Below are 27,576 nucleotides of genomic sequence, written 5' to 3'. Positions count from 1 at the left end.
GTCCTCAGGGCTTGGTTCACTGTATGGCCTTCAGAAAGCCCAACAGACACCTGTTGGATTCCAGCTCCTGCAGTGGCCTTCCCATTCACACAAACATCTGTAAGACTGCTATGTTAGGTTCCAGCTGCTGCAATTCCTGCAGCGGCCTTCCCATTCACACAAACATCTGTAAGACTGCTATGTTAGGTTCCAGCTGCTGCAATTCCTGCAGTGGCCTTCCCCTTCACACAAACATCTGTAAGACTGCCATGTTAGGTTCCAGCTGCCGCAGTTCCTGCACTGGCCTCCCTCTCGCACAGATCTGGGCATTGTGAACCCCTCGCTAACAGACTTCTAAGTGCCAGGGTCTCAACCTAAGGACATGAGTTGCTTCAAAACTGGAAGTATGGATGACCACACCTCCCCACCCCTTTTTCTGTTCCCAGCATGGCAGTCAGAGAGCCTGGTTGCAGGCTACACCAGGAAGCTATTTCCATCGTAAAAACTGTAAGACACCCCCACTTGTGCCACGGGGGCCCTGATTGTTCTCTTCAGAGCCCTCACTGTGCTATTGTTTGTTTGTCTGTCCATGGCATTAAGACTCAAAAGTCCTTACCCCACTGTCTGTCTCAGTGTCCCTTTGAACCTCACATTTGAGGCCCTTCAGCCCCTCCACCTCTCCTGCTGTAGACTTTTGTACCTGGAAGTCCCTTCCCTTGACCTGTTTGTTTCTTTTGTAGTCTGTTTCATTTCCTTGTGAAGGAGAGAGGCACACGGGGGTAGGGGGTGCACATGACACAGTGCCTGTATGGAGGTAGGAGGACAGCCCTGGGGGGTCGTTCTCTCCACCGTTACCCAGGTCTGTCCAGGGGATCAAACTGAGGGTACCACCTTTCTCATGCACGCTCGTACCTGCTGAGCCATCTCATCGGCTTGTGGTTTTCTTCTTTCTTTCTTTTCTTTTTTTTCCGTAGCTCACTGTGAAACCTAGGCTGGCCAGACCCGTGTCCTCCTCCCTTAGGCTCCCAATTCTGGGATTACAAGAGCGGGGGTCCCCAGAGCCAGCTGAGTACCACTTATTTAAAGGGCTTTACATCACCCCGTAACAGCTGTGATTCCTCTCTTCATTTCAGCATCATCGCTGTCACCATCCTCATTGTCTCTCCCTGGGTCTTGATAGATGGCGTTGTCAGGCAAAGAGGTGTGTCTGTCTAGGGCCATTGAATCCCCTCCAAGTACAGGATCAGGCCCGCTGGAGGCTCAGTAATGGTTGAATGGGATGAGTGGACTGAGCTAGCCAGGTACACGGTGGCTTCAATTTGATGTAATTGACCCCAACCAAGGTAAAAATGTGTTTGCTGTAGGTGCAATCATTTGTAAAAAGTCTGACTTACAATTCAGAAGGCCAGAGGCGCACTGTCATGCCCCAGATAACCTGACCTGGGTCTGGTGATGCCTTTTTTTTTTAAGATTTATTTATTTATTATGTATATAACATTCTGCCTCCATGTATGCCCACACATCAGAAGAGGGCACCAGATCTCATTACAGATGGCTGTGAGCCACCATGTGGTTTCTGGGAATTGAACTCAGGACCTCTGGAAGAGCTGCTGGTGCTCTTAACCACTGAGCCATCTCTCCAGCCCCTGGTGGTGTCTTTTGAGCTAAATTTTGTAGCACATGAATCATGTGTCAGTATTTTACATTTTTACTTATTGATATAGTGAGTATGTGTGTGCATGTGCATACGCTCACATGGGTGGCAGCTAGGGGGCAACTTGTGGAAGTCAGTTCTTACCTACTGTGTGGGTCCTGGGGATTGAACTCAGGTCATCAGGCTTGGCAGAAAGCACCTTTGCCCTCTGAGCCATCTCTCTGTCCTTGAATAGGGATTCAAAGTTTCACTGTTGTTTTACATCCTGAACTTGGTAGTCAACTGTGGTGATACATAGTTATGATCCCAAGGCTCGGAAGGCTGAGACAGAAAGATTGCCTGAGTTTAAGGCTGGTCTGGGCTACACAGCACTAGACCAGACAGGACTATGTAACAAGACTTTGTCTCAAACAAAACAACAGCACAGTCCTGCCATTGGTATAGGGAGAAGGATGCAGTCCAGCGGTGTGTGGATGTTGCTGCCCAGTGGGCAGTGATGAGGCCTGGTGCAGAGGAGGAGGGAGTCCGGGGATTGGCCCTCTCTGGGAGGTTCTGGAGGTCGGTGTCCTACCTGTGGTGTCTGTCTTCAGGAAGCCCAGCCAGGCTGAGCAGAGCACAAGTGGCCATGACATTGCTTTGGATAGTCGGAAACAGACTTAAATTGACAGGAATGGAGGTCTCAGGACTGTCATTCTCTGGCGTCCATGCCAATGCTTGGTTTCCCAACACCTAGCTACAGAGCTGGCTCCTTAGGACTCAGGTGCCGTCCCTCCCGTCTCCTTGGTGAATCTCTGCAGTTGTAATGTCACCCAAAGCTGTCTTTAGGCTAATTAATCCCGACTGAATTTTGCTCTTGTTGGTTCCAGGTCGGACTGGTGTACATGTTTAACCTTATTGTGGGCACAGGCGCGCTCACCATGCCCAAGGCCTTTGCCACTGCCGGGTGGCTCGTCAGCCTCATCCTGCTGGTATTCCTGGGCTTCATGAGGTAAGAGCTGTGGGGGTGGAGGGTGAACTGCCATGTCCTTGGGCAGGGGACAGAACTGGAGAGCTCTTGACAGTAGGAAGATTGCTGTTTCCCGTATGTGTAGGGAAGCAGGTCCTAAGCTAGTTGGCCCAGAGTAAGGAAGATGGATCCAAGGGTCACCCGGGCCTTGAGCCAGGACACCAGTGAGGCCTTGGTCTGTCTCAGAGGTGCTGACCAGCCAGTCCTGGCTGACTCAGCTTCCCTGCTCTGAGTTTTATCTCTTTAACCATCAGTCCTTGCTCTCTGAGAAAACAGCAGCTAACCACTAAAGAGGAGTTTAGCAGACCTGAAGGCTGCCTGGGGAATTAGTTTGCAGTTCAGGATTTGCTTAAAATAATTCACCAGGTAAATGAAAAGCACCCAGGCACACACATATACACATGTGTACACACACAGACACACACACACATACATGTACACCTACACACAGGTATATGTGCATGCACATACACACATACATACAGGGGCAATCAGTTTTTTATGCACATACACACATACACACATACAGGGGCAATCAGTTTTTTAAGTATCTGCCTTGATTCCGGCCCACCTACCCAGGCCTCCAGGAACACTTGCTTTGTCAACCAGATGTTAGAGGGGTCAGCAGCTGGCGCCTCAGAGCAGACAGAGCCTCCTCTTAGGGATTCCAGTATCACTCAGAAGTCCCATCACAGTGGGACTTTAGGGGCAAGTCCACCCCTGTCCACCAGGTGGGAATCCATGTTAAAGACCTGGGAGTGGGGGCTGGAGAGATGACTCAGCAGTTTAGAGCACTTGTTGCTCTTGCTGAGACCTGGTTTGGTTCCCAGCATCTGCAAAGTGGCTGACAACCTCTGCAGTTTCAGCGGGGGGGTCCGATGCTCTCACTTCCACGGGCAATGCAGTGCACATGCGTACATGCAGGCAAAAATAAATAAGTAAATAAAAATAAAGATTGAAATAAATCTTAAAAACAGAAGGAAGCCAGGCAGGTGTGCACACCTGTAATCCCAGCACTTGGGGGAAGGCACAGCTGCAGGACAATCAGTAGGTCATCCTCAACTACAGAGCAAATACTGCCACCACCACCCCCAGAAAATGGGAGGGGAACGTGTAGACACCTCTAAAGAGCACCTCACCTGAGAGACAGCTCTTCTTGTACATCATCCTCAGTTTGGTACTCTGCCCGTGTAGACTTGACCACATCAGGGGTGGGGACGGAGTAGGGAAAGTCACCCATAAATTGTAGAGCAAGTTGATAAGAGAAAAGGATAAAGCATAGCCGGAGGGGGGCTAGGGAGGTGGAGAGACCGGATTCAAGGAGGGCCAAGGGTGTTTGAGGTTTGAGGGGAAGGGCACCCTAGAAAGAATGAAACAAAGATAAAAGCTGAAGTAAACAGACCCAGAAGAGGCTCCTGGGAGGGGGTCACACCCAAGGTTTGGGGTTTCTTTGTGCTCTTATTTTAGGAAACCTTGGGGTGAACCTCAGAGTACTGTTGGCTAATTACATACTTCGTACTCTGGTGACCAAGAGCTCTCAGGGTCCTTGTCCTTATGTCACTGTGTCCCCTTTAAAGGTCCTTCAGAACAGGCATCTGATAGGGAAGTGGTTGTTGGAGGCCTGCAGTAGGGGCTGCCATACCCCTCCCCCCCCCCCCCCGCTAAGCCATTTATGTTTGAGTATGATCAATGAGTTGGCTTTGTGCAGCCATAAGAAGCTTTCTTATGCCTTAATTAAGATTGATTTCAGTTTGCTTCCAATAAGACATGGAAATGCGGAGTCCGCAGAAGATTCAGTTAGGCAAGATAATGAGAGCCCTTTCTGGGGCTTCTTCAGGCTTGGCCTCCCCACCTCGCCTCCCTTATCCTCTGGTGAAGGGATGATGCAGGCTTAGCTCTGAGCAGCTCAGCGGGTCCTTTCCCACCTGACTGCACGGCTGAGCATTTACTGTTGGCTGATGTCAGTGTTGGAGGGTGTGGGGACACGGCTGTGCTGGCCTCAAACACGGGGAAACAGGTGTTGCCCAAGTAGATTTGTGCCCAGGGTTGCAGCAGCTGAAGGCTGCACCCTGTATCGCCTGCGAATGGGAGCACAGTACCTTCTGACTGCCCGATAGGCTCTGGGCTGTGTCTGGTGCCATTTCCCAGCTTCCATTTAGAGAAGCAGGAAAACAAGCTTATTTAAAGATGAGTCAGATTATTTAGGAAATGAAAGTGCTGTCAGAGGAAGGGGTTGATTCTAGAGTCCAGGTGCAGCTTCAGCCAGCCATCCCCACGGCCCTCACATTAATAGGAAGATGGCCCATGCTCTGTGTTTGGCAAGCAGGGAAGGTTGCCTGCTGTCCTTCCAGAAGGTCTAAGAGGCCCCCTTGTGAGTCAACCTGCCACCTCAGAAGACCGCTAGTGTTCGCCCCAACAGGCCCTTTTCTGGGAGTAGTGCTGCTTTGCCCACATCACCCCCACCCCGGCAGTCTTAGTTGGGGTTGCTATTGCTGTGATGAAACACTATGATCAAAGCAGGTTGGGAACAAAAGGGTTTATTTGCTTACACTTCCACACCATAGTCCATCACTGAAGGATGTTAGGGCAGGAACCTGGAAGCAGGAGCTGAAGCAGAGGCCTTGGATGGGAGCTGCTTACTGGCTTGCTCCCCATGACTTGCTCAGCCTGCTGCTTTCTTGTAAAACCAGCCCAAGGATGGCATCACCCTCAACGGGCTGAATCCTCTTCATCAGTCACTAATTAAATGCCCTAGAGGGGGGCTGGAGAGATGGCTCAGAGGTTAAGAGCACTGGCTGTTCGCCCAGAGGACCTGGGTTCAATTCCTAGCACACACATGGCAGCTCACAACTGTCTGTAACTCCAGTCCCAGGGGATCTGGCACCCTCATGTAGACATGTAGGCAAAACACCAATACACATAAAATAAAAAATAATTCTTCTGGAGGCATTTTCTCATTGAGGTTTCCTCCCTTCGGTCAACCGTAGCTGGTGTCAAGTTAACCCAAAACTAGCTGGCATACCTTCCACCGGCTCCTTTCATGCCTTTCTCCCATGCGTTGGAGATCGGTTCTGATGTCGGTGATGACTTTAAGTAAAAACGAATCACTCAGTGTGCACAATGACGCTTTAGTTTCTCTTTTATGTTTATTTAGTGTGTGTGAGCGTGCATGTTCCTGTAGGAAAGGGTTTTCTCCTTCCATCAGGTGGGCCCCTGTGATCCACTGGGCTGTCAAGCTTGGCGGCTAACACCCTTGCCCACCGAGCCATCTCACTGGCCCAGAACCATGCATTGTGGCTAGGGAGTACCATTTCAGGATTTCTGTAGGGAACAGCTCTCAGAGGAGAGAGTGCTGCAGATTTGTTGCCTGGGCCAGATTGTATTTCCTGCGACCTTCTCTATGTCGCTAACACGTGGCTTCCTCCTCAGCTTTGTGACAACCACCTTTGTGATGGAGGCCATGGCTGCAGCCAACGCCCAGCTCCGCTGGAAGAGGATGGAGATCCACAAGGTGTGTGCATTGCCCTCATCCTCGGGTGGTGCCTCTAAGGCAGTCTCGGCAGGCTTCTCTCCAGGGCCACAGCTAAGTAGATAAAACCCAAGGGGCACACCCAGTAACTGCTGTCTCAGCACTGCAACCTCAGTCCCCAACACAGTCACCTGGAGTTCACCGTCATTCTGAACCTTTGTCCCAGAGGCTCTGCTCTCTCCACCTTCTGAAGAGAGTGAGCCGAGGAAGGGCCCCTGTTGACTGGGGTTTCTAGCACTGTGCACTCATCTCTGTCCATGTCTCTTCCTCCCCTCCTCTCCATTCTCCTGTCTCCCAGGAAGAGGAAGAAGAAGACTCCTCCACGGCCTCAGACAGTGACATCCTCACCCAAGACAACTATGAGCGGGCAGAGAAACGGCCCATCCTGTCTGTGCGTAAGTCTTGGGCCGCTGGGCAAGCTTCACACCTCCCCCTAGTCCACAGGGCTCCCTGTCTCTGTAGAGAGGTTCCTGGGGAGTTTCCGGGCCGGCATCCTCTCAGGTGTCAGTTTAGAAGGGCTGTGGGGTTCAGTACACAGAACACAGGCCCGGGGGTGCTGGACATGGGCCTGGCCTCCGCTGGCTCTGCCTCCTCTGTGTAGTTTGGCCATTACCTGAACTGTATGCCTCAGTTTCCCACCCTTCTACTGTTGCTGAAATATGATCTGCCTGCATTCACGTACCTCTCCGGATTCATCCTCGCTCACACGTATACCCTTTCCTCACTGCCTCGTCCCTGAGCTCTGAGCTTCATCCCCAGCACCACACACACAAATAATTAAATAAATAAAAAGACTTCAAACGCTTGAAGCAAAAAATGTTAGAATATTAGAACAGCATGGGAAATGCAGGTCAGCAGAGGAGAGCTGGGGACCCAGCAGTGAGGGAGAAAAAGTTTGAAGAGTTGGAGAAGCTTGGAGACTTACTTGTTCTAGAGAATTTCCAGAGTTTAAGCAGCCCCTTTCAGGGCTTTTCTGGTGAACAACCACATCCCTGTCTGTTCTGGCCCTACAGAGAGACGCTCATCAGCCAACCTTTTTGAAATCACAGACCGGGTGGAAATGGGGCAGATGGCTTCCATGTTCTTCAATAAAGGTAACGGTCACTCAGGGATGGTGCGTGGGACAGGGGCACATTCGACCTTTGCTGAGCTCCTGGCCTTGGTCATGGGCTTCCGTGTTGAAGGGTAGGGCACATGGGTAGCAGAACACAGGAGGAGCTGTCCAGCTGCAAGGCCTGACCTGCTTTCCGTTGTCTTCCTGGGGTCCTCGCTGTCCCCTGGCCTGAAGAGTAAGGGCTATCCATCCAACTAGTACAGGTCCTAGGTCACTTTCCAGAAAAGAAGCCATAGTATTTGCTACACATCCCTGTCCCTGTCAGCCAGCAGAGGGCACTAGGAGCCCATACCAGTTTTACCCAGAGATCCAGCACTGGAGAACTGAGACAACATGCTCCTTCCGGGCTCTGCCTGTTCCTGGCTGGCATTTGCTGCAACCTGCAGGTATCCACCTGACTCCAGAATCTGCATCTGTCAATCCTTTTCTGCCTCTGTGGTAAATCTTTTTTTTTTTTTTTTTTTTGAAAATGGGCTGTTTTCGGAGTTTAATATTTAGTGCCTACACCTAACCTGTGCCTCCTTTCTCGGGTATGGAGCACAGCCTCTAAGCTATCTTAGAAGATACTTCTGCCCCTTTGTCAAAGCCTCCCCATTTGCCAAGTGGGGCATCTTTGCCAGTTCCTTCTGGTCTTGAGTGTGGCTCTGGAGAGAGAGGAGGATTGCAGAAATAGGAATCTTCGTGATTGGGACTAAACCCCAAGCACTCAGTTTGTCCTCAAAGTGCAAATTGGTGACTGGTCCAGGATGGGCGCAAGCTGGCTGGGCCAGCCTGGTAGGGGGACTGCCACGGTTCATCAAAGTCCACTTGGCTGGTTCAAGCCCACTTCTGTGCCTTTCCTTTGTTCTGTTTCTGTCACTCACCGTCCACTAAGGGAGAGTGCCTGAGCGTGTGTGTGTGTGTGTGTGTTGTGTGTGTGTGTGTGTGTGTCCCCTCCTGCAGCCATTCGGAGATCTCCTCCAGACTCAAGTTTGAAAAGCGAGTGTACTTCAGTGGGCTAGCACACTGCTCGTCAGTGTGTTCTGTACCTGCCCCGATTCCTCTTTTTATTTGTGTGTATGCATGTGTAGCTGAGTGTGTGTGCACATGTATGCATGTGTGGAGGGGCCAGAGGCTGACATCAGGTGTCTCCCTCCCTCTCTTTCCTCCTTAAATTTTAGACAGGGTCTCACATTGAACCTGTGAGCCTGGAGCTCACCTGTTCATCTAGGCTGACTGACCAGTGGGCTTAGCAACCCTCCTGCCTCCTTATCCTCAGCGCTAGGGTGATAGGAGCATGTCTGGCTTTTTTCTGGGGTGCTGGAGATCTGAACTCAGGTCCCCATGCTCCTGCCCTGATTTCTTTAAGGTTTCGATACACTAGTGGTTTGTTTCGTCTTGTTTGCCCATGTCTCGTATGAAGTAGCACGTGAGTATGGGAGCAGCCCCAGCTGTTGAAGAGTCTCCCCAGTACCTCCTGCAGGACTTCTCAGGCTTGGCACCCGTGACTTGGGGCTGATCACCCTTTGTTGTGGTGCCTGTCCTGAGCATTGTAGGATGCTGAGGCAGCGTTTCTGGCCTCTAGTTCCAGCATGGCTTCTTGGATGTTACTGTCAAAGCTCCTCAGACACTGTCACATGCCCTCTGTGAGGAGTGGGCTGCAGAGGGCTCCCCCCTCAGCTGTGTTTAGTAGCTCAGACCAGGTTGTTCTTATCACCTTCGGCAGAGCTGCACCCTCCACAAAAGGTTCCCCAGGGTTTCACGCTCATTTCTTGTAATTAGAAATGCCAGGCCCAGACATTAATGTCCTCTCAGGAAGTTCATTGATCCTCCGACTTTGTGTCTGGTAATGAAATTTTATTGATCAAGGAGGGCTGATGGCAGTTCATAAACAGCCGATACTGTAGCTTTCGGCAGTGGCCGAGAGGGTCTGGGAGGAGGTGATGCCTTCTCACAGGGACCACCGGCATTGGAGAGGAAAGGCAGGCTGAGTGGGATGTACCTAGAGCCTGGGGTCATGAATGACAGACAGCCCCGGGGGCCTCAAGCCATGTTGGGGTCAATTCTAACATGTCAGGTAAGGGTATGACGCCTGTTATGTTTAAAATGGGTACTGTGCCTATGCCCTTATGGGTGTGTGTGTGTGTGTGTGTGTGTGTGTGTGTGTGTGTGTGTGTTTTCCTGGCCATTTTGGTCAGGATTCTGAGGCGCAGAGTCCTCACATAGCCCAGGACTGACATGTCCCAGGCTTTCCCCAGGGGACCTGTGGACTGTCCTGAGCCACCAGGATTAGAAGAGAACTGTCACTTCATTTTTCTTCCTGTCCTCAGAGAAGTCAGCTGCTTCAGACTGGTGATACCGGGAACTTGAATACTTAGTCTAAATGCAAGCGTGGAGCCAGGAGTCTGGGCCATGAGCCTCAGGTGCCAGTGCCTGAGCTTCTTCAGGGCATCAGCCTGGATCTTTAGACCCAAATCCATTTCCCTTTCTACATTTTTATGTATTTATTTTGTTTGGTGGGGGGGCTGTGTGTAGGGCACAGGACAACCTGCTGAGATTGGCTCTTCCCTTCCACCATGTGCCCTCCAGGATGAAACTCAGACCCTCAGGTGTGGTGGCAAGCAAGTGCCCCCCGAGCCGGCTCTTTCACCTTGCCAGTGTAGATTTGAGTTCTCTCTCTGATCTCCAGGCCATGCCGAGCTCTCTCAGGCACCAGTCCCAAACTGATGCATCTCCTGCCAACCTCACAGTGTAGCCAGCTAGAATAAGAAACAGGAATTTGGGGTCATTTTTTCTACCTTCTGTAGAAGGCGTATGGCCTGAAGAACTGAGGGCAGCGGAAGCAGCAGACTCAGCCGTCAGAAAAGAACGCAAATGTGTCTGTCTCTGGCTCCCTGACCTGTGGCTTTGTTACTTTCAGTGGGGGTCAACTTGTTCTATTTCTGCATCATTATTTACCTGTACGGAGACCTTGCCATCTACGCTGCAGCTGTGCCCTTGTCCCTCATGCAGGTGACCTGGTGAGTAGCCCCCTCTTTTCCACACTGTTACTGACCCATAGGCCTCCTCCACCAGCAGGGCAAAGGGTCTTCCGTCAAAGCCATAAACAAACCTGTCATCCCTTCTCCACACATCAGAGGTCAGCTGTGTCCTCTGTCCTCACCAGGCATGTTCTATATCACACTGTCCCCTTTCCTGTCCATCAAGAGGGTAACTTGGATCCCTGGGCCTCAAGGTCATGGTGCTGCATGAACGAACAAGCGTGGCTTATCCTAAGTGGTGGTTTATGAAAAGTGCAGGCCCGCACTCTCTTCCTAGCCAAGCAGGGGCTTGTGCTAAGCCCAGGTCTGTCGATTGCTCTCTTTAGCAGTGTGTCTGGAAACGACTCCTGTGGCGTGGACACAGACACCAAATACAATGACACTGATCTGTGCTGGGGGCCCCTGCGCCGTGTGGATGCCTACCGGATCTATCTGGTGAGTGTCCTCTCCCGACCTGGGGCACACCAGGCCAGTGTGAGTGGCAGAAGTGTCTGAAACATCTTCCTTTTCTGTCTCAGCCCGTTCTACAGAGAGGAGTCCTGCACACTGCCACACTCCGGCTCCAGAGTGAGGTCTTAGCATCAGGGTCAAATCTGGCTTGCAATGGGCCTCTAGGTCCAGGCCAGCAGATTGCTGTGGACTAGTATAGTTTGAGGGGTACCTGCAAGGTCTTGTGTTCCAGAGACTTTCTGGGTGCTGGCCTCACTCCAGGCCAGCAAGGTGCACACAGCAGGTTCTGGGTCTTGTGAACAGAATAGACAAGACTGGTCCATCTTCCCAGACAGCCTCTCCAGACAGGTTGGGCTCAGCGCAGCCTTCTTCCTGTCTTCCCATGGATGAGGGAAGAGGATGAATTGCCTGCCTCACTCTTGATTGCTTTGTGCTGTGGCGTGGTGGGGGTGGAGCTGACTAATACTCCAGACAGGCTTCAGATAATAGGACGGCAAGGTTCCAGAGGCCATTTGTCTCTGCCTGCTTCAGAGACAGGCTCAGGAGTGTTTCCCTCCTGCTTGTGCAGCATCCCTTAGTCCTTTCTGCTCCCACTTGGTTCTTCTCGGCCCTGGGCATGATCAGGTGTGCTGGGTGCCACTCAGTCCTGGCCATGGCGGCTTTACTGATGTGAAGCGGCAAGCAGAGAATGGGATCTTTCTGCCAGTAGCCTCGTGACCTGGCTCATCCTTGGTCCAGCTAAGGGCTCCATGGACCCCAGCTGTGTTGCTGGGGTCTGGACTTAATAATCTCAAGGACTACTGAATGGGTTTCATCTTTCTGGCCAAGTAGGTTCCTGAAGAATCCTGCAGGCAAGGATTCAGGAGATGTGTCTTGTCGGCGTTTCTGTCGCTGTCACTCCATGGTCTGTTTCCCCCCTGAGGCATGCAGTCCTGGCTAGGATTTTGTGTGCTTGATCCTCCCACTGAAAGTCCGGCAGGTATTTGATAGCAAGTTAAATCATCTTGTGTCCGGGTCCACCTCTGCAGCCGTGGGAGTGGGCACAGGAACCCACCAGCAGCCAGGCGCCAAGGCAGGAGAGATCTCGCCAAAGCTTTGTTAGCCTCTTAGCATCTCAACGTGCCATGACTAAGACCCCTCTAAATCACTTCCTCCTCAGGTGTAGGGAACAGGAGGAGAATGAGGAAGGTGTCTGGGTGCTCCAGGGAGGAGTGACAGGTAGTGGGTCCCCACCAGAGGAAGCTGCCGCAGTCTGCAGACTCCGCCGGTATACCCCCACCCTGCAGCGCAGTAGATGCTGAGCACAGGGAGTACTGGCCACTGCCGTTTGCTCGGTGAATTACTCAGAAGCTTTGTTATCGCTGTGTTAAATTGTTCCCCGTGATGGACGCCCCCCTCCCTGAGTCCCAGTAACTGACAGAACAGAAAGGACCCCTCAGGAAAGCAGACAGGCCTTTGTCTCCCAGGTGTCGCACTTCGAACTCAGGGAGCTAATTGTCCCAGTACCTGCCGGCCCTCCAGCCTGAGAGGCCCAGCCCTCAGAGCAGGCAGGGGAAGACTAGTGCCCCCCACCTCCCGGAGCCTCTGAGTAGTAGGCACTGTCGTACCTGAGCCCCAGAACCTGCACCTTGCCTGCCTTCTTCTACCCAGTTCAGAGGGCTGATGACCGGGCATCATCTTGGAAGTTGCTTTTCAGCTTCACGTGCAGTTCCCAAGTCTGTGGTCCAGGAAAGAGCACAGCCTCCTAACAGCAGTGCTAGGGCTTGTATCTGTCTGTATGTTCCCCTCCCCCCAAGGAGCTAGAGAGAAGATGGCAAAGGTGTTGGCATCTTTCCTCAGGCTTGAGTCTGGCAGACGCTCAGGGCATCTTTCCCTCCCAACAAGGAGAACTATAGACCCTAGCAAGCAGCCTCTGTGGATCTCAGAGGTGGGACCAACATCCTTTAACCTGGCCTCTAATCATCCAAGTTCAAGTGGTCCATCCCTCCCCAAGGCTCTACCATGCCTCTCACCACCAGCTCTTCAGGGTCCACCCACAGCGTTAGCAGGTCAGCAAGCAGGTAGGAGTCGACTGAAAGAACCCTCCCACCCCACACATAAATCATCCCAGGCAAATGGTGCTCTCTCCTGCTGGCCTGCATCTTTAGTGGGACTCCATAATGGCCGTGTCTTCATTGCTATTCTGGAACAGCATGTTCTGTGGGATAAAGAAGCAGGCTTTTCTGTTGTGGCTTAATTTGCAGACAGTCCTCTGGAAAACCAGCTCAGGAAAGCCCCTGAGAAGCGCACAGAGAATGAGAATAGGAGGGATGTTAACTACCTCTGAGACCAGCCTATGGGTAGTGTCTGATGACGTCAAGAAGCTGGCTTTCTCCACCAGCACTACACGTTGCCTCCCAACGCCCATTCCCTTAAGACATGGGAAATTCCTCCTCGCTCCCTAGTGCCCATGCTGGCCCCCAGCCACTTCCCATGGTTCCCAGTGCAGCTGCTGAGTCAGCTTCTCCTTCTTCATCCTCGTGTTAGTCTCAGAACTGGGTGCTGGGGGTGCTGAGGGTCCCTTGTGTCACCCACTGCTTCGAGTACACTCTCAGGTCGGCAGTGACCCGGGGACTGTCATTCGGGCCTGTGAGAGTTAACAGGATTTGCTTCGGGTGACTTTAGGTCCTTGGCCCCCTTCCCCTGCCCCCCCTGAAAGATAAAGTGAGCAAGTGTTAGGTGCCCCGACTCAAAAGACTCGAAGTCTTGCCTCTGCACTGGTGCCTGTCCTAGTGCTGGCTTTGGAGGGACGAGAGTCATAATGTGTCAGGGACTAGGCAGACTGAGTGGCGAGGTTGAGAAGAGGGCTCAACAGGTAGGGTGAGGACCTGAGTTAAGATATCTAGCGCCCATGTGAAAACCAGGTTCGGAGGCCTGCGTATCTAACCTCAGTGCAGGGCCAGGATTGGACGAGAAGGGAAGCCAAATGATCCCAGGGGCTCATGGCCAGCTGGTCTTGCCAAAATGGTCAACTCCAAGTTCAGCAAGAGACCCTGCCTCAAAAAGATAAGGTGGGGGTTGATACTGGAGACATGTGACTGATGCAGGAGCATGTCGCTGGCTCTCACATGCCCACATATAAGTGGGTGCACCCTCACACGCATACACCATACACACCTAAGGAAAGAAAAACGTGCCGTTTTGATTCTGTGCCACAGTGCCAAGGAGCCAGGGCCCCGGTGAAGCGATGGGAGTGTGTGTGGCGGGGCTCTGCCCTAGGGCCACTCTCCTCTGGTGCCAGCTGCGGCTCTGGTCTGCAACTCCTGGTTCCTGCAGCACTTCCAGCCTGCCATCCTGCCTCTTGTCCCGGGTCTCCAGCCAGCACCCATCCTCCCGCAGGTCATCATGGGTCAGCGGAGGCTACCCAAGAGCTGAGAGCTGGCAACATCCGCCACTTCAGGTGGGCAGATGCTCAGGGTCACGGGCATCAACAGGCACCAGCCCAACAGAGCACAGATGGCAGAGCTGAGCTGAGCCTGTGGGAAGCCCAGCCACAAACTGGCCCTGTTGAGCGGGAGGGCTTGGGATAGGACAAGGTGACCCCAGTTTGCCCTCAGCAGGAGTCCTGAGATCCACCTCTGGAGCACAGCTGACTGGGAGGAGAGATGCAGCCGATTCACAACTGGCAGGGCCCCTGCCTCTCTCTGGGTGGAGGTCATCTTCCCCGGACTCCATCCAGAGTCCTCTTTGAAGAAGAGGTGGGAGCTCAGAGCAGCGCTGCTTGCCAGCCTCTTTCTAGAGAAGCAGGTCAGCCTGCCAGGTTACATTAGGGGGTTCCTCCTGAGCCTTCTCAACGCCGCCCCCCCCACTTCTTTTGATTGCCCTATGCTGTAGCGCAGCCCTTGGTCTGTGACATTTAAGACATCAGTTAGTTCCTCTTTTCAACACAAATGTTTCTTCCCAGAATATTGAAGGCACAGACAGGCAAGGACATTGTGTCCTCTTCATGAGGGGTGAGACCCCATAGCCAAGTTCTGAGAGCTTCTCTGTCTTAGTTCAGTTCACCTCGAAGTGGTGAGGCTTGTTTCCCGTTGGCCTTCAGGGCACTGTTTTGTTTTATAGCTAGGGGCTCTTGAAGTCTCAGCTGTGAACTCATCATGTTACCAAATCATCCCCCTGCCTCCACCTCCCCCGTGCTGGGATCATGGAGTGCTCCGCACACCTGACATTGGCATGGCATATTAGCAGTGGCTTCCATGTGCCTGGTTTAGGCCTCCCAATCACACCATCAAGTTCATGCTGTCATCCCAGAGAGTGGCTTCCTCGGGCTCCCCGGATGGAGGCAGACAGCCTGGCTCAGTGGGCTATCCTCAGGTCCTCTCACAGACTCAGGACAGAGCGCTCTGTTTGCAGGGCAGCCCTGGCTATGCTGCATAGCTTGGGGATACCAGCTTGCCAGTCCCACAGTATGACCCCTGCCAGGGACCGGTTGCACTGGTCTGACCCTCCTGTTGATTTTTGAGGTGTTCTCTCTTGTTGCCGCTCATTCCCAGGGAGCAAAGTAGACTTTTCCTAACACCACAAGTAAGGTTGGAAGGGAGCCTCTTCCCAAGGACATTCCCTTCCACTGCCAAAGTTGCTCTGTTCTTTGAACATCAGCCATTGTGCCCTGAGGCTGTCTAGCATCTGCTAATAAGTGGGTCACCGCTGCCATGGCTTGAATATTCATCCTTACCCATTCTGGGGCAGGAGGTGGCCTAGAGGCCTTCAGGACCAGTGAGAAAGGGACATTAACAAGAAGCATAAGTCCTGGAAGCAGCAGCAATGTCACAGGACCCGACTGCTCTCCAGGTCACCGTGCTGCGCCTCCAGGCTGACACACACTCAGACCATGCAAAGCTGCAGGAGAAAATAGGTGGGTGCTACCCCCCCAATTGTGTGTATCACAGACCCTGGATGGAAACAGGGGAGACAGGAAAAGGAAGGGGTTCTCAGGATGCGGGGGTAAGAGCTAAGATGAGGCCGTCTACGGAGGATCCAAAAGGCTGGTCTCTATTAGAAACCAAGAACCTAGAAAATCCAGCAACCTGGTGAGGGGTGTCTTTAGGGAGCATCCTTCATCCTGTCACACACCCACAAGTTAGGACTCACCCCAGCATCAAACTGGAGCCAGTCGGGGCGATTCTGGGTGTCTGAAGTGGGGGATGGGGGAGGCAGGCAGTTGAGGGTATCCAGCTGTTGTCTTATAACGACAGGTCTCATGGCTACAGTGAGGGACGCCCATCTCCTCTCCTCTCCTGCCTCCCAGCATGCTTTTAGGCAGCGCCACCTTCAGCTCTGCAGGCCCTGCATACTTGGGTTTGTTTTGTTGGTCACTCTCCCGCCTGAAAGGATGCTGGTCACAGCCCAGTGGCCCCACAGCTGTGAGCAGAGCAACCATGACCAAATCCAGTCCTGTGACTCGGAGGGTGTGGCCCCCAGACCCAATTTATCCACACACATGCTGAACCCTCTCCTTTATTCCAGGAGTCAGGGACTTTGGGAAGGGAAAATTTCTTCCCTACTCCCTGGAAACTCAGGTGCCTGCTCTCCGGGCCTCATGTGGAGTGAATTCCAGCATCTGGCAGGGACCAAGCTCGGGTTGGAATGACAGCCGTGGAAGGATTTCCTTTACAAGGAAATCAATAACACAGGAACAGGCCTGTGGCTTTCTTTCTTGGAGAGCTATCCTTGCATCTCACACAGGAGTGGCTGTGCGTGCGTGTGTGTGTGTGTGTGTGTGCGCGTGCGTGCATACTCTCCCCACCCCCTCTCTAAATGACATTCAGACTGCCTGTCACTTGCTCCAGCACTGGCTTGTTTTGTCAGCCCCTGTCCAGGAATCCCACGGACCCTGCCCTGACACTGTCATCCTGCTGTGGTCACTCCAGACCTTTCTGTTCCTGTTTGTTCACAGCCACGAGCCCACCCCTCCTTCTGAGGACACCCTGGTGTCACCTTCCTGAACCACACTGTGACAGCTTCCCTCTCCCCCTCCACCCCGTGGCCCTCTGGGTGTTGGGCTCCCTCCTCCTGCTCAGTGAGAAAGTTGTTTTTATTTTTAATGGCACTCTCGGGGACATGGGTTCTGTCAGCCAGCATTAAGCCCACCATCCATCATGCCCCGTGTCTTGCTGCTCCCATGGCCAGTACCTGATGCACCAGCTTGGAGGACATTGTATAATCCCCATGCCACCTCAGTGAAGAGCCCACTTCTGGGACTCAGGGTCCTGAGGCAGCAGGCAGGTCCTCTGCCTCAACTGCTTCCTCACCCTGCCCCTCATGCGTGCTCGTCAGGGTCCCGCAAGGTAAAAAGGGCCACCACTCAGACCCCCGCGCATCTCCGGCACTATTAGAATGCCATGCCTCACATGCCCCAGATCTGCCTCCTTTGTCCAGAAACTAGTGCAGCTTTGCAGACGGCCTGTCCCCAAAGTGAGCCACTTCATTCTGGGGCACCTGGGGAGATAGTGGCTGGACTTACCTAGCGGCTGGCCCTTTCTTCTCTCTCCTCCCGAGTTCAGGAATGCTAGTGGAGGCAGGCATCCTGATATCTTACCCCTGCCCCCAGCATACTCTCGTTATATGAAAATGCAAACATATTTTTTTTAAAAAAAAAAAAACAAGCCAGGATCACCGTTACAGTTGTCCCTGCCTTGCTGGAGGTGTGCCGCAGTTCCCTGTGTGTCTAAGGTGCTGTCCTATGGAAACTGAAACCAGCTGGGGTAACTGTTAGTCTATCCCCGCCTCTCTGGAGGTGTGCCGCAGTCCCCGGGGTGTCTACGGTATTGTCCTATGGAAACTGAGCTCTTGAAAGTGGAACTTGAGGGCCCATCTCTTGTGTAAATAGAGGCACTGGTATTTGTGTACCTGGGTACAGAAACTTAACGCCTGGCTCAGGTAGCTGGAGAAGCAGGCAGATGCCAGATTGGGTGGTCTCCATAAGCAGCCCACCAAAGAGTGGTTCCAGGGACAGCCCCACCCAGCCCCACACATGGACCCTTGCGCTAGAGAGGCATCCCAGAGCCATGGCATGCACCACGCCCACGCTCACGCCATCGCCAGTTTGGTTGGGAAGCTTCCAAGTAGGTCTCCATGGGGCGCGTCCATCCCTGCCGAGGACCTTCTGCCCTGTGCTTATTCAGGACTGTGTCTGTGCACACTCTGCACACTCAGACCCCAGGCTGTACTCACGAGCCCTCCTTGTTTGTGAGCAGCACGGTCGGGGTAAGAACGCGGTGTACCGTACATCCCCGGCCACCAGGCTAATCCTCACCTCTGCATCTGCATTCACAGGCACATGTGCAGGGTTTCCGGCCATTACTGCAGGAGCTGGGCCCTGGGCATGTGCCCATAACTCGGCAGTCCAGGCCACTCCCTTGCTCTGTATGCCCTCTGCTTCCAGAACGCCAATGGCTGGGCACAAGGCTAAAAATGACATTCTACTTTGGTTGGTTGGTTTAGGTTTGGGGTGTTTTGTTTGCTTGTTTGTTTTAACTTGCTTTAGTTTTAGTTATGTGCGTATGTTGCGGGGAGCATGTGCTCACGTGAGGACCAGTGGTTGTGGATCCCAGAGGGCAGCACTGGAGTGCTGGGAGCCCAGCTCAGATCCTCTACAAGAACAGTACACATTCTTAACCACCAAGCCATCTCTCCAACCTGGTTTAGTTGTTTAAGAGGGTCTTGTGCTGTGGTCCAGGCTGGCTTTCAATTCACTATGTAGCCCAGGTTAGCTGTGGACACATGATCTTCTTGCCTCCGCCTCCCAAGTGTTGGTATAGCATGTGCCGTGATACCCACCTTGTATTCTTTAAAGAGATGTCTTGATTGTTGACTTTAGGTGGGACACCTGGTGACCCTGCTGGGTTTGGGTAGGCAGGACTGTTCCTCTGAGCGACGTTCATTCATCCTCTGGGATGCATGTTATTAGCAGAACCCTTCTAAATAGTGGCTATCTTAGTTATGGTTGCTATGACTGCGATGGCACCATACATGATGGGATGGATCATTCACTAGTTAAAATGCCCTGGAGGCTTGCCTATAGCCCGATCTTATGGAAACATTTTCTCAATTGACATTTCCTCCTCTCAGATGACTCCAGTGTGTGTCAAGTTGACATGAAAGCATTCAGCCCAGTGGTCCTGGGGGCAGCAATAATTGCTTAATGAAATGAAGCATCACTCTAAATGAGTGTGCTCCTTCACGTAGCTATGTACCAGCCCTGGCTCTGCACACTGGCACCAAAGCAATCCAGAGGTGCACATAAGATCTGCGTGTGCATTCTCCAATGTATGCTGACCCTGCAAAGACAGAAGGAGCCCCAGAGCCCCAGAGGGTTTATAGGCAGCAGAATGCAGTGTGAGGCACAAGTGTGAAGGACTCGCTACAGAGCTAAACAATTAGGTGCATATTAATGATGCCGTGTGATTAATGAGCATGAGCTCGGGAAGTCTTGTGGATGAGCTGAGAAGGTGGAGGCACATCTTAATAAGCCTTCAGGCTCAGAGAAGCGCTGCCTAGGGTGTCACTGAGCGGACACTGTGGGAGTGTGGTCACAAGTCACCCAGGGTGTTTCAGTCAGCCTGTGGCAGTAGCTTTCTCAGCATGGATCAAAAAATGGTTCCGAGAAGCCTTGATAGGACCAGTGGGCAGGGCTGGGAGGTGCTGACACTTTGTAGCCAAATAGCTCCACCACCACATGCACCCCACTGTCCGGGAGAAGCTGTGCTCCCCCAGCTCCCTGCAGCAGGTGCACCCTCTAAGATGACTTCCCAGCTGCCCTTCCCCCGGACTAGGAAGGAGGTCCTCCATGGTGCTTCTCAGTGTCTAGATCCTGGACTGCTGACCTTGGTCAAAAATATGGGTGTGGGGATGGGATGCAAGATGGCTCAGTAGTTAAAGGTGTTTGCCACGAAAGTCTGGTGACCTGAGTTTAATCCCCGGAATTCACATTAAGGTGGAAGGAGAACTGACTCCAGAGTTGTCCTCTGACCTTCACATGCATTCTGTGGTGCACACGTGTGCATGCAATAACTGCGCGCGCGCACACACTTTTTTTTTTTTTAATTAGTGTGGACTGGGATTCCAGGCTAGCACGGCCCAGTAACAGAGCACTTGCCTAGCTTGCAGAAGGCCCTAAGTCAGGTCGTCAGACTGACCTGGTAGATGCCTAGGTCTCACGGGGGAAGCCTAGGAATTCATCTTTTACATTGGTAACATTGGTAACCTTTCCAGCATAAGGTTCCCCTGTCCCAGAAGAGACCGTTCTGGTCCTTCTTCAGCAACCTGCTTTCCAAGTCCTGTCATGGAAGGGGTGGGTGGTCAGGGGCTTGCAGAAAGAGGAAGTTGGTCAGACCATCCACAGGTTCCCCAGCCTGGGGTCACTAACGGTGCCCACGGGGGCTGCTGTGTTAACTGAGAGCAGCAGGTGCTTTCCCCGTCCCTACCAGATGGTCCCCTGAGCTTCCCTCAGACTTGCTGCTTGGTGCCACGGCTTGCCAGCTCCCTGTGGAGGACACCTCCCACTGACCAGCAGCTGGGAAGGAAGTTGGGGTTGCTAGCGTGATATCTTGTACCCAGTTTGACAGAGCTCATTCAGCATGCAGCTTGATATAACGTGTCCTTCCCTCGTCCAGGATCACTCAGTTCCTGGTCTGTTTTGAGGTCAGAGATCAGCAGAGAAAAAGAAGTGGGTCCAGCTTGGCCTGTGTGTTCCTCTCTGCAGGGCTCTCATACCTGGGCATCTGACTTCCCTCCCCACCTCCCTCCCTCCTCCAATTCTAGCATGGAGTAGCCCCCTCCTCCATCGCTCTTCCCCAGAAGAGAGTATCTAGGAAGGGAGGATGCGGAGAGCCTCTCACCTGATACCTCTGGAGAGTAGCGTCAGCATCAGCACCAGACAGCTGCAGATGGTGGACCTGCCTCCTGTGGTTCCTGGCGCAGGACAGGAGATCAAGGGCCAGTGCCCAGCCCCAGAGCACTGGAGTTCCAGCCGGCCAGGAGAGTTGGACAGCCACGTGCCTGTATTGCCCACCACTGGCTGTACCTGAGCGGGTCCATCCTGACAGAATCAGGGAGCTGGCACGTGTGGGCTTTCCCCAAGGGAGCTAGGGGCTGGATAGATGGCACAGAGGGTCCCCATGCCCTTGTCACTCTGACATAGTCTGCCTTTCCTTTGGAGTTTCTGGTTCTTAGGACCCGTCAGGACTAAGGCCCCCTTCCGCACAGCCCCCTGTTGGTTCCTCAGTCCAAAGTGGTTGGGGACCAAGGGCATGGCCAGCTTTTTCATGTGATGCCATGTGGCAGTCCTGTTTGCCTTTCCCTGACATCCAAAAATCAATAAGTCTGAGCTGGGGGCTTGTAGTTAAAAGTGAGGGCCGGTGACTGTGATCTGTAGAGCTCCAGAAGTTCTGGGCTTTGTTCCTGTCACCGTGGCCCTGAAGAAACAGAATGTAGGCACACTGCTCTCCTCCAGGCTTCCACATCCCTGCCAGCCTTCTCCAGACCCATGCTCCCTAGTTTTAGTTCTTTCCTGCGGTAAAACACCTTTAATCCCAGCATCTGAGAGACAGAGGCAGGAGGATGTCTGTGAAGTCAACCTGGTCTACAGAATGAGTTCCAGGACAGCCAGGGCTATGTACAGAGATCCTGTCTTAAAAAACCAAAACCAAACAAAAACAAAAACAAAACTTTAAAAAGCAGTTTAGGGGGGGCTGGAGAGATGGCTCAGTGGTTAAGAGCATTGCCTGCTCTTCCAAAGGTACTGAGTTCAATTCCCAGCAACCACAAGGTGGCTCAAAACCATCTGAAATGAGGTTGGGTGCCCTCTTCTGGCCTGCAGACATACACACAGACAGAATATTGTATGCATAATAAATAAATATATTTTAAAAAAACAAAACAAAAAAAAGCAGTTTAGGGGAAAAAGGGTTTATTCAACTTACAATTCCAGATTACAGTCCCTTATTGCAGGGAGGTCAAGGCAGGAACCTGAAGTAGCTGGTCAGGTCCACTAAGACCAGAGAGGGGACGAATGCTTGCGAACCTATCAGTGTTTGGCTCCCTTTCTTTTCTGTCATAGTCCAGAACCCCTGCCTAGGGAATGGTGCCGCCCACAGTAGGGCAGGTCTTTCCACATCAATGTGATTAAGACAGCCCTTCACAGACATGCCCACAAGCCATACCAGTCTGGGCAATCCCTCACTGCAATCTTAGGTTAATTCTAGAGTGGATGAAGTTGACCATTTAAATTTACCATCATACTCCCAACGTGTCCTTCTCTCACCATGGGGCAAGTGTATGTTGAATATTCTTCTTTTATTACTTATTTTTGTTTTATGTACATTGGTGCTTTGCCTGCATCTATGTCTGTGTGAGGGTGTCAGATCTTGGAGTTACAGTTGTGAACTGCCTGCCATGTGAGTGCTGGGAATTGAACCCAGGTCCTCTGGAAGAGCAGTCAGTGCTGCTGAGCCATGTCTCCAGCTCCATATTCTTGCCCTGCCTTCTAGTAGGCTGCTGAGCCTGGGACAGTTTTCCCTCCTCTGTCCGTCTGGAACAAGTGGCTAGCCCTGTTGTTCTCCCTGTCTCCTTCTTAGCAGAAATGATTAAAGCCCGCTATAACCTCATTTGAGTCAGACATCTTGGCACACACCTGTAATCCTAGCATACAGGGAGGCAGAGAGAGGCAGGTAGGTTCTCTGTGAGTTCCAGGACAGCATAGCCTAGTCTGTATAGCTAGAAAGACCCTATTTCAAAAGGGAAAAAAAAACTAAACTAAATTGAAACTGAAAAAAAAATTAAAACTGAGAGGAGCCCCACCCAAGGTTCCAAGTACAAACTAGGTGAGTGCATTTGATGGTTCCTTGCTTAAAACCCCTGGAAGCACCTCATGAGGTGGGACTGAAGCCTTCCACTTAGCACACTCTCTGTCTTGCCTCTTAGAGTTCCTCCCTTCCATCACGTCTACCCTCCTGATCAGCATCTTTTTATTTATTATGTATACAACATTTTGCCTGCATGTCTGCCTGCATACCAGAAGAGGGCACCAGATTTTATCATAGATGGTTGTGAGCCACCATGTGGTTGCTGGGAATTGAACTCAGGACCTCTGGAAGAGCAGACAATGCTCTTAACCTCTGAGTCATCTCTCCAGCCCCCCTGATCAGCATCTTCATGCTCTGAGCCCTTGCTTCACTCGCTAGTCTCAGGATCCTCCTATCCTGCATGGGCTCAGGGATTCTTAGGGCCAGCTACTGCTGGGTAGCCACTGCCCTAACCTGACGAATCCAACTCCATAGATACAGCCAACTCCTCTTGTCCCCCAAGGGACAGCATCCTCTGGTCCTCACCACCAGGACGGGCCAGAGCATGGTTGGAGGGCAGCTATTAAAAGCCATTCACATGCTTCGAAGTTGCAGGCCCCGGCTCTCCATGCCTATTCCCCTGCGTGCTCCTCTTTGCGCCTGATCTGCGCACAGGGAGTTACCAGAGCAGAGCTGCCTCCACAGTCAGGCCTGTTCCTCCAGGCAGCGCTCTTAGCGCTCCACTGACACAGCCCATTGTGCATGTATACGCATGCCCATTTGTGTGCATGCAGGCATGCACACTATCCCACCTCCCCGCCCCATGTGACCTCTCAGCTGGGCCTGGTGTTGCTGGTTCCCACCTCACTCCATTTCGCCTGTGAGGAGACAGCCATCCATTATAAACCCTGATGGCTCATAGTCATTACGTGAATGACTGTGTGGGTTTTCCACAATATTTATCTTTTCTCCCAAACCACAAAGGTTGTAGCTCTGGCATCAGATTCCTGGAACTCTGCCCATCGCTGGGTGCCATCTGGCTTGTCAGCTGAGAAAGACCGCACAGGCATGCAGGCATGGGCTCAAATGACAGGGCTAGAGAAACAATGTCTGTGCCAGGCTAAGGCCATCCCACCTGCCCAACCTCCTCCCCTAAGGGAGCCAGGTCTGAGGAGGGGACAGGGAGAGTGGAAGACGTGGCCTTTTGTCACGGCACAGTCACGGGCAGCTGAGTGCGCTAAGCAGGAAGTAGGTTTTGGATACAGGTAACTCCAGCTCTAATCCCAGCTAGAGCTAAGTAATTGAGATTTTGGACAAAGCTTTTAATCCCTCTCAACACCTGTCTTCTGAAGTGGAACCAGGAGCCAGGATTAGAAAGCGGTCCTACCTGGGAGGCAGTCCAAAGAGCTGGTTCCCCAGCCAGCTCTCAGAGCCCTTTCTCCCGGCCCCAAGGCCAAGCCTCTCTAGATGATCCAGTCTCACAAATCCCAGAGAGCTCCGGAAGGCTCCAGGCGAGGAGAGTTGATTGCCAACAGCATCCCTCGGAATGCAGCCCCAGAGTCACCTCCCATTGGCAGGCGTCCTAGCCACTGGGGACGTTGCCTGGACAAGTGCTGGGCCAGAGGGACTGGTGACATGACAGGGTCTATGGCTTGTGTTCTGGGCAGACATGAACCCCTTTGACAGGGGATAGCATGTGGAACCTCCAGACCATCGGTGTGGTGTTGCAAGAGCCCCCACCATCCTCCCAGGTTGTGTTCTGAGCAGACGTGGGCCTTTGGCAGGGGTTGGCATGTGGAACCTCCAGACCATCGGTGTGGTATTGCAGAATCCCCCACTGTCCTCCCAGGTTGGCTAGGGTGACTTTCTTAGGGGAAAAGGTGGTTTTTGATTTGCATCCCAGGATGCCATAAAGACCTGCCACAAACCAAAGGTCAGAAAGGTGACTCAGAAAGTGGACTATGTAGGTCCCTCCTTCTGTTTATTTTGTTTAAAGTTGTCTTCCAAAAGGGAGGCAGGGTTGGGGGGCTCAGTAGCCCCAGATACTTGCTGCGTAAGTCTGCAATCTGAGCTTAGTTCCCAGAACCCACATAAAGGTAGAAGGAGAGAACCGATTCCATGGTTTTATCCTCTGACCTCTATACCTGTGACATGGCACACATGCACCACCATAGTAAATAAATAATTTTTGATGGACCCCAGAGGGCTGGGGAGATGTATTAGCAGTTAAGAGCCCAAACCGCAGCTGGGCAGTAGTGGCGCACGCCTTTAATCCCAGCACTTGGGAGGCAAAAACAGGTGGATCTCCAAGTTCGAGGTTAGCCTGGTCTACAGAGTGAGTTCTAGAGTAGCCAGGGCTGCACAGAGAAACCCTGTCTCAGAAAACCCAGGGGGGAAACAGAGTCACAGAGGAATCCACACTGCTGTTGCAGAGGATCTGAGTTCGGTTCCCAGCGCTCAGATCCGGTGGCTCACAACAGCCTGTAACTCCAGATCCAGGGGGAGCAGAAACCTCCGACCTCCATGGGCATTTGCATACATGTGCAGATACCTACACACAATTAAAAATAATAAAAGCAATTATAAAAGGAGGGCAGAAAGTTTGAGAAGGGGTCTAGGGGTGCAGCAAACATTCAAAAGTGGCTTTGCAGTCACTGTCTTCAGGAAATAACAAAAGTGACCCCAAGAACTGCTTTTCAGTTGCTTCTGGTAGTCGCCTGTGTACAGGTCCAAGTCTCCAAAGAAGCAATGGTGTGCCCAAGGCTCTAAGGCAGCGTTGCTCAACCTGGGGGTCAAATGACCCTTTCACAGGGTCACCTAAGACTATCAGAAAACACAGACGTTTACATTACAATTTATAACAGTAGAACAAAAATAATTTTATGGTCAGGGGTCACTACAACATGAGGAGCTGTGTTGTAAAGGGTCAAAGCAACCTTCCTAGGTTGGGAACCACTGCACTAAGGAGTCTTGAGGCAGTGCCCTGTAGTCTTGGATTTCCCTTACCTTCCTCCTCCCTTCTCAGCTACCCTGAATGCACTGACCCTCAGCTCTGTGCAGGAGACTGTCGTCCTTTCCCAGTCACTGGGAAGGAGGAGGGAGGGCAGGCTCTGGGCTCACAGGGCTGGTGCTGTCTGCATGCAGGAGCTGCTCACTGGGGCTCCCAAGACAGAGCAGCCCCGCTGTCTAGGTTCCCTCTCGAATCATCTTCTCAGGCTCCCCAGGTTCAGAACAGAATGGCATTTCCACCAACCGCTTAGAGATTGCTGCCCTGGAATCTGCCTGTGGCCATTCTGGGTCTGTACCAGGCACCTCAGGCAGGCTGCCAGCATCCTTCTTTACTCTGGTTACCAGACGAAGCCACAGGACCCTCATGACCAACCCTGGTTGTTAGACTACTGCTAGCTGGTTTTGTGCTCCCTCACCCACCCACCCCCAGCCCACCCACGCCTCTGTTCTGCAGCTCAGTGGCTGCCTCCTCTTCCTCCTGGAATTTTCATCATTCCGTCCATTGTTGTTGCCTCTTAAGCCTCAGCATCTTCCAGCAAGCCACAGGCGTCTTGCATCCCCACTCTCCAGTGCGGAGTGGACGGAACAGTGCAACAACGGGGGAGGTTTCTGCCCGAGGGTGTGACAAGACAAGAGCAAGATTTGTGGGGTCGACCCCTACTCTCAAGAGGCACGTGCTTGTTTGGGATGGGATGGGCATCTTCCATCATCACCTGCATCTTTTCGTCCTCGCTCCATTCTGCATTCGTCCTCCAGGTACCTTCTTGGAGCTGGCTGGGAGAAGGTAGGGTAGAACCAGAGACACTGAGACATCACCACCATCAAACGGTATGTTCTGTCAGGAGTTGGGCAGGCACTAGTCACTGCTGTGGAATGGGTCCGTGCCCCGAAAGAGATGTCCTCCATCTGCCTTCATTTCCGTCTGTACCACGGGAGCTAGAAGATCAGTGAGGAAGGGCTTGGTGGCATCTCCATTGTGCCTGGGTTAGTGCTGAGACCCAGCAGCCTGTCCCGGCGCAGCTGGTTTCTTTGTCCATAAGACTCCCCGTTCTCTAGGTCAGCCTACCACTGGGCTGATTGTTATAAGGGTCACAGTTCCTCTGTCCCAGGGCAAGTCACTTCTGAAACCTTATAGTTTGATGTGAAAAAGCCCTCCTCTCCACGGCATAACAGCTCTTGTCCTAGAGTTCTGGCAGTGAGCCGTGACAGCAGTTCACTGGTCTTGGCTTGGCGCATATTCTGTGGTTGACACGGCTTTCAGGGTGACATCTGTTCCTCCGTTGGTCATCTTCAGCATGGTGATTGGCCCTGTCCTGTATGATCAGAAGTACTTAACTCTCATGAGTATTTGAACCATTAGTAAACTCATATGGGCAATAAAAATAAAATAAAATAGCGTGTGGTAAGGGGTAGCGCATGCAGCGATAGTCCCAGCTATTCAAGAGGCCAAAGCAGGAAGATCATTTACACCCAGACAGAGCATAGCAAGAGCTCATCTCAAAGAGCCAAGAGTGAATAGCACTGACAGAGCCTCCTGTGCACGCAGGTCTTGGCAGGGCCGTAGTCCCATGCCTGGGATGTTTGCAGAGTCGATTGCACGGTTACTGTTGCAGCCATGCAGCACCATGGCCATGGCAGCCTGCTTTTCTGCCTTTTTGGTTTCTCTGAGACAGTGTTTCTCCCTATAGCTCTGGTTGTCCTGAAACTCACTCTGTAGGTCAGGCGGGCCTCAAACTCAGAAATCTACCTGCCTCTGCCTCTGGGATTAAAGACATTTGCACCACTGTCCAGTCTGGCAGCCTGCTTTCCTATAGAACTCAGAACCACCAGCCCAGGGGTGGGGCTCTACACATTATCAGTCCCTACAGACAGATCTAATGGAGGCATTTTCTCAATTGAGGCTTCCACCTTTCTGATAACTCTAGCTTGTATCAAGCAGACATAGAACCGGCCAGCACAACAGACTGTGCTTGTCAGCTTGACACACAAGCGC

At 52.4% G+C, this 27,576-nt stretch overlaps 1 protein-coding gene across 1 annotated transcript in view; it reads left to right on the top strand.

Annotated features, from left to right (window-relative positions):
• Slc38a12 (solute carrier family 38 member 12) overlaps positions 1-27,576 on the top strand; it is a 62,277-nt gene that overhangs the window by 6,415 nt on the left and 28,286 nt on the right. Inside the window, exons 3-8 of the mRNA XM_048452055.3 lie at positions 2,500-2,621; positions 6,069-6,150; positions 6,467-6,563; positions 7,182-7,262; positions 10,182-10,281; positions 10,629-10,737. Of these exons, the coding sequence (XP_048308012.1) occupies positions 2,500-2,621; positions 6,069-6,150; positions 6,467-6,563; positions 7,182-7,262; positions 10,182-10,281; positions 10,629-10,737 (591 nt within the window). The remainder of the gene's footprint in view (positions 1-2,499; positions 2,622-6,068; positions 6,151-6,466; positions 6,564-7,181; positions 7,263-10,181; positions 10,282-10,628; positions 10,738-27,576) is intronic.

Source organism: Myodes glareolus, chromosome 9 (assembly GCF_982192425.1).
Source record: "Myodes glareolus chromosome 9, mMyoGla1.1, whole genome shotgun sequence".
Taxonomy (NCBI): domain Eukaryota; kingdom Metazoa; phylum Chordata; class Mammalia; order Rodentia; family Cricetidae; genus Myodes; species Myodes glareolus.
This window is presented reverse-complemented; position numbering and strand designations above follow the sequence as displayed.